At 45.4% G+C, this 4,650-nt stretch overlaps 1 protein-coding gene across 1 annotated transcript; it reads left to right on the top strand.

Annotated features, from left to right (window-relative positions):
- The first annotated feature begins 2,700 nt into the window (after positions 1-2,700).
- Positions 2,701-4,343, top strand: LOC123027809 (olfactory receptor 151-like). The gene has a single exon (XM_044439043.1). The coding sequence runs from the start codon at positions 3,348-3,350 to the stop codon at positions 4,341-4,343; it is 996 nt and encodes a 331-aa protein (XP_044294978.1). The 5' UTR covers positions 2,701-3,347.
- Positions 4,344-4,650: the final 307 nt, after the last annotated feature.

Below are 4,650 nucleotides of genomic sequence, written 5' to 3'. Positions count from 1 at the left end.
TGCCATGGAGTACCGCAGGGGTCCATTTTGTCCCCTTTGCTGTTTAACATCTACATGAAACCGCTGGGAGAGGTCATCAGGAGGTGTGGGCTGCGGAATCATCAGTACGCTGATGATACCCAGCTCTACCTCTCGTTTTCCACCAATCCAGGTGAGGCAGTGGCTGTACTGAACCGGTGCCTGGCCGAGGTAATGGGCTGGATGAGGGTCAATAAACTGAAGCTCAATCCAACAAGACGGAGGTCCTGTTGGTTGGCGGATCGGGCTTCGGAGAGGGTGAATTGAACCTAGTCTTGAATGGGGTTGCAGTCCCTCTTAGGCACAAGGTCCACAGCCTGGGAGTGTTCCTTGACCCGGAGCTTTCACTCGAAGCTCAGGTAACAGCAGTGGCGAGGAGCGCTTTCCTTCAGCTTCGGCTGATTCATCAGCTGCGCCCCTACCTGGAGTACGACTGCCTGGCGACAGTGACACACGCGCTGGTGACTTCCCACCTTGACTTCTGCAACACGCTCCACGTGGGGCTACCCTTGAAGATGGTCCGGATACTTCAATTGGTTCAAAATAGAGCTGCCAGGCTGCTGACGGAGACTGGGTGGTATGTTTACATGACTCCAATCCTCCGACAGCTTCACTGGCTTCCCACTGAAGTCCAGGCCCAATTCAAGGTGTTGGTGCTGACCTATAAAGCCCTAAATGGCTTGGGTCCTGGTTACCTGAAGGAACGCTTACATCCATATATGCCCGCCTGCCCCTTGAGATCTGCGGGAGAGGCCCTTCTCCGGGAACCCTCCGTGAAAGAAATCAGGAGGGTGGGTACTCGGAGGAGGGCTTTCTCTGCGATGGCGCCAAATCTATGGAATGCGCTCCCCAGAGAGGTCCACCTGGCGCCATCATTATTTGTTTTTCGGCGCCAGGCGAAGACCTTTTTATTTAAGCGTTATTTTAACTGTTAATATTATTGGATTTTATCTGGCCAGGGTGACTTATTTTATATTGTTATTTTTTATATTTTAACTTAATGCTTGCATTTTACGAACATTTTAACTTAATGTTTGTATTTTAATTTAATGTTGTGAGCCGCCCCAAGGCTTCGGCAAATGGGGTGGCATAGAAATGTTTTAATAAATAAATAAATAAATAAATAAATAAATAAATAAATAAATATTCCAGAATGACTGCATTCCAGTTGATATATTGTTTCAACAAGGAGAACTTAGGTACATTTCATTAAAATGTGAACCAAACATGTTTTCCCTCATCTACACAGAAGTGAATCCCATTGAGCTCAGTTGGACTTACTCCAAAGTAAGTGGATATGGAATTTTGCCTACAAGGATTGTCTACTACCCAACTTAGACATTAGCACAGTTGGCTGTTGGGAATTCATTATAGACAATTGCTGCATACTTTGCCCATAAGGTCACACCATTAAACAAATATTTATATTACTATCTACCAGGAATTATTAGTAGTGTTGAGGATTCCTCTTGAGACCCAGAACTTTGAGGGATGTGTTTGTGAAAAGCTAGCCTCCAAAAGTGGCATTGTTTGCCATGTGAATTGGCAGCACTCTTCTGATGAAACGCACGGACCTTGCTTAGCTTTGGACCAATGCTGCATGATTGCATTAAGGAAAAAAGCCTAACACTTTAGACCTGAAACTGCTTCAGAAAGGAAATGGAAGAGAATCCCATATACTGTTTCGGAACAGCGAGCTATGAAATAAGCAGATCAGAGCTCAGAAACAATCCATGGAATTCTGGAAAAGCTTGGCACGGAGACCAGAATGGCCTGGAGTATGGAAAACATGTTGATGTGCAGAAGAGTGCGGAAGGGGTGTGCGAGACGGAGTGCTGCTGGGACTCTCCACTGAGGTAAATGACCCTAGCAGCTCATTCTTATCTCCAAGATGCTCAAGACGCTCATAGGTGTGAAATGCTCTTCCCACTGAGGCCTGCCTGGTGCTGACTCTGTCATCTTTTTGGTGCCTGTTCAAGATGGCCCTCTCCCGGAACTGGCATTTCAGGGTATTTAATGGCATGATGCGGCACTTATGTCAGCTATTTTTAACAGGATTGTATGTGCTACAATATCTTTAGCTATTAAATTTATTTTTCAGGTTTGTGAACTTGAAAAGCAATGCCCTATTCATGCCCTCTGTTTTTATTAATCACTGTGAACTGTCCAGAGAGCTTCACCTATAGGGTGTTATAGAACAAACATACATTTATAAATATTCTGGTAAATATGAGGAAAAATTAAAAACAGATTAAAGAAGTTGCTGAAGTTCTCTCTAAAGATGGGGAGCATTTTAGCCGGTTGCTCGATGGATTTTTCTTCTCTCTGGCTTATGAATTTCCAGATTACATAGATTAATGTTGACCATTTAACACAAAAATGTTCATGTTCCTTGTCCCCAGCCCCTGATAGTCAGAGATAAATTGCCTCTGTGGAGGTTACATTTAGAGATATCAATGTAAGGTCAGCCTTGGATGGCAACCAAAGGCCTCAGAGAAAAAGCAAATTTTGAAAGAGGGATGAGAGAAACAGAAGTGGTTTCATGTCCATAAGGGGTCTCTTACCTAAAAAGAATGGATTGAGCTGGGGTGGGATGTAAAGGAAGAGGGGGTCTTTGAATGGCCAGAAGTGGCGGCCTGGAGTGCAAAGGGCAGCAGCAGGGCCATGTGAGAAGGTGAAGGTGCAAAGTTGCACAGCTTGTGGCCCTGGAAGGCTTTCAAATTTAGTGTGACAAAGTTGTGTCGGCTCTAGAAATGGGCAGGAGGGCAGTGTGGTCGCTTAAGGAGGCATGCCACATAGTCAACAAGGGAAGAGAGATGGTGGCACCAAAGTGTTGAACGGATGGGAGACAACTGAAACATGGAGAGGAAGGCCAGGGTGAGAAATAATCGGTGCATTGATGAGAGCTTTAGCAAGGAGGCAGAGGAAAAGTCATACTTCTTAGTTCTATAAAATGAGAAATATCATGATTTGCTGGCCGGCTGAATGTGGGAGAGATTTCCAAACTGGAGGTATTGAAAGGTGGAGTGAAAGGGGCCAGAAGAAAGGATGTAGTGGTGGGGGATGAGACAAGGAGCTGGTCCATTCCTTTCCTCCAAGCCTCCCCTCCTAGGTGAAATTTCATTACATTTTGCTCATCTTTGCATCATGGTCATCCATTGGCCTATGATTTGTCCAGCCCACTTTTAAAGCTATGTGGACACTACTACTGCCCATCAGCTGGCAACAATTTAAAATGTCCATGCCTGAGGAAGTGCAGTTTAAAGAAACAGTATGATTAACCAATATTTTACTTGCATGTTTTGCAGCCAGTTCTGACGAAATACAAAATGTGTGAAGAGAACAGCACTGCAACCGTCAAGGAATTTGCATTTGTAGGTTTAACAGAGAGCCCTGCTCTGCAGAACACCCTCTTTGTAATATTCCTAGCTGTGTATGTGAGCACTTTGGTGGGAAATCTGGGAATGATTGCCTTAATAAAGGCCAGTCCTCGCCTTGATACCCCAATGTACTCCTTCCTCAGCAACCTTTCTTTCCTGGATGTGTGCTGCTCTTCTACAATTGCCCCCAAGACGTTAGCAAACCTTTTAGAAGATAAGAAGTCGATTTCCCTGATTGGATGTGCAATGCAAATGTACTTCCATATAGGTATGGGGAGCACTGAATGCTTCCTTCTGGCGGCAATGGCCTATGACCGCTATGTTGCCGTCTGCAAGCCGCTGCTCTACCCAGTGCTCATGTCCCCTGCCGCCTGCATGCTTTTGGTGGTGGGATCCTACGCTCTTGGGCTTTTGCATTCACTTGTTCATATGGCCTTTACCTTCAGGCTATCATTCTCGGAGTGCAGGCTGATCGATAATATTTTCTGTGACATCACTGCGCTTCTTTCCATCTCGTCTTCTGATATCTACACCAATGAACTCCTGATCTTTTTCTTAGCTGGTCTGGTGGAGATAGTCACCGTCCTGAGTGTCGTGGTCTCCTATACGTGTATTCTCACCAACATAGTGATGCGGATCAGCTCAGTCAGAGGCAGGCTCAAAGCCTTCTCCACCTGCACCTCACACCTAACCGTAGTCTCCATCTTCCATGGGTCAATTCTCATTCTGCATTTCCGGCGGAGGTCTGCTCAGGGATCTGCTGCCCAAGATGTGAGCGAGAAAATTCTCACGGTGTTCTATACAATCGTCAACCCATTGCTGAACCCTTTGGTTTACAGCCTGAGAAACAAGGAGGTGAAGGATGCCCTTCGTGTTATTAGAGGAAAGGTGTGCGGCAAAATGATCAAGACCATAAGAGCGGCAAGGCTTGATCAGCTGCACTGAGTCAGGCCTTGCTAGTCCAGCATTCTGTTTCCAAATTGTCCAAGAAAAAGGCTACAGGAAGCCCACGAGCAGAACAGGTGTGCAGCAAAATCTTCCTTCTCATGCTCTGCAGCAACTGTTATTCAGAAGCTCTGATAGCACAGGTAACATATATATTCATCAGGACTAGTAGATGCTGTATGGTATTACTAAACTGATGCAACTGAAGAAAGAAAAGAAATCCACACCATTGCAACCCACTGACCTCAGTTCCAAATTTTGTTCTCAGGGAATTTAACCTTGTCTATTGTCCCCCAAGGCAAAAGAA

Source organism: Varanus komodoensis, unplaced genomic scaffold (genome assembly GCF_004798865.1).
Source record: "Varanus komodoensis strain SLA01 unplaced genomic scaffold, ASM479886v1 scaffold3312, whole genome shotgun sequence".
Taxonomy (NCBI): Eukaryota; Metazoa; Chordata; class Lepidosauria; order Squamata; family Varanidae; genus Varanus; species Varanus komodoensis.
Note: the sequence above shows the minus strand (reverse complement) of the source record. Positions and strands in the feature narration are given on the sequence as shown.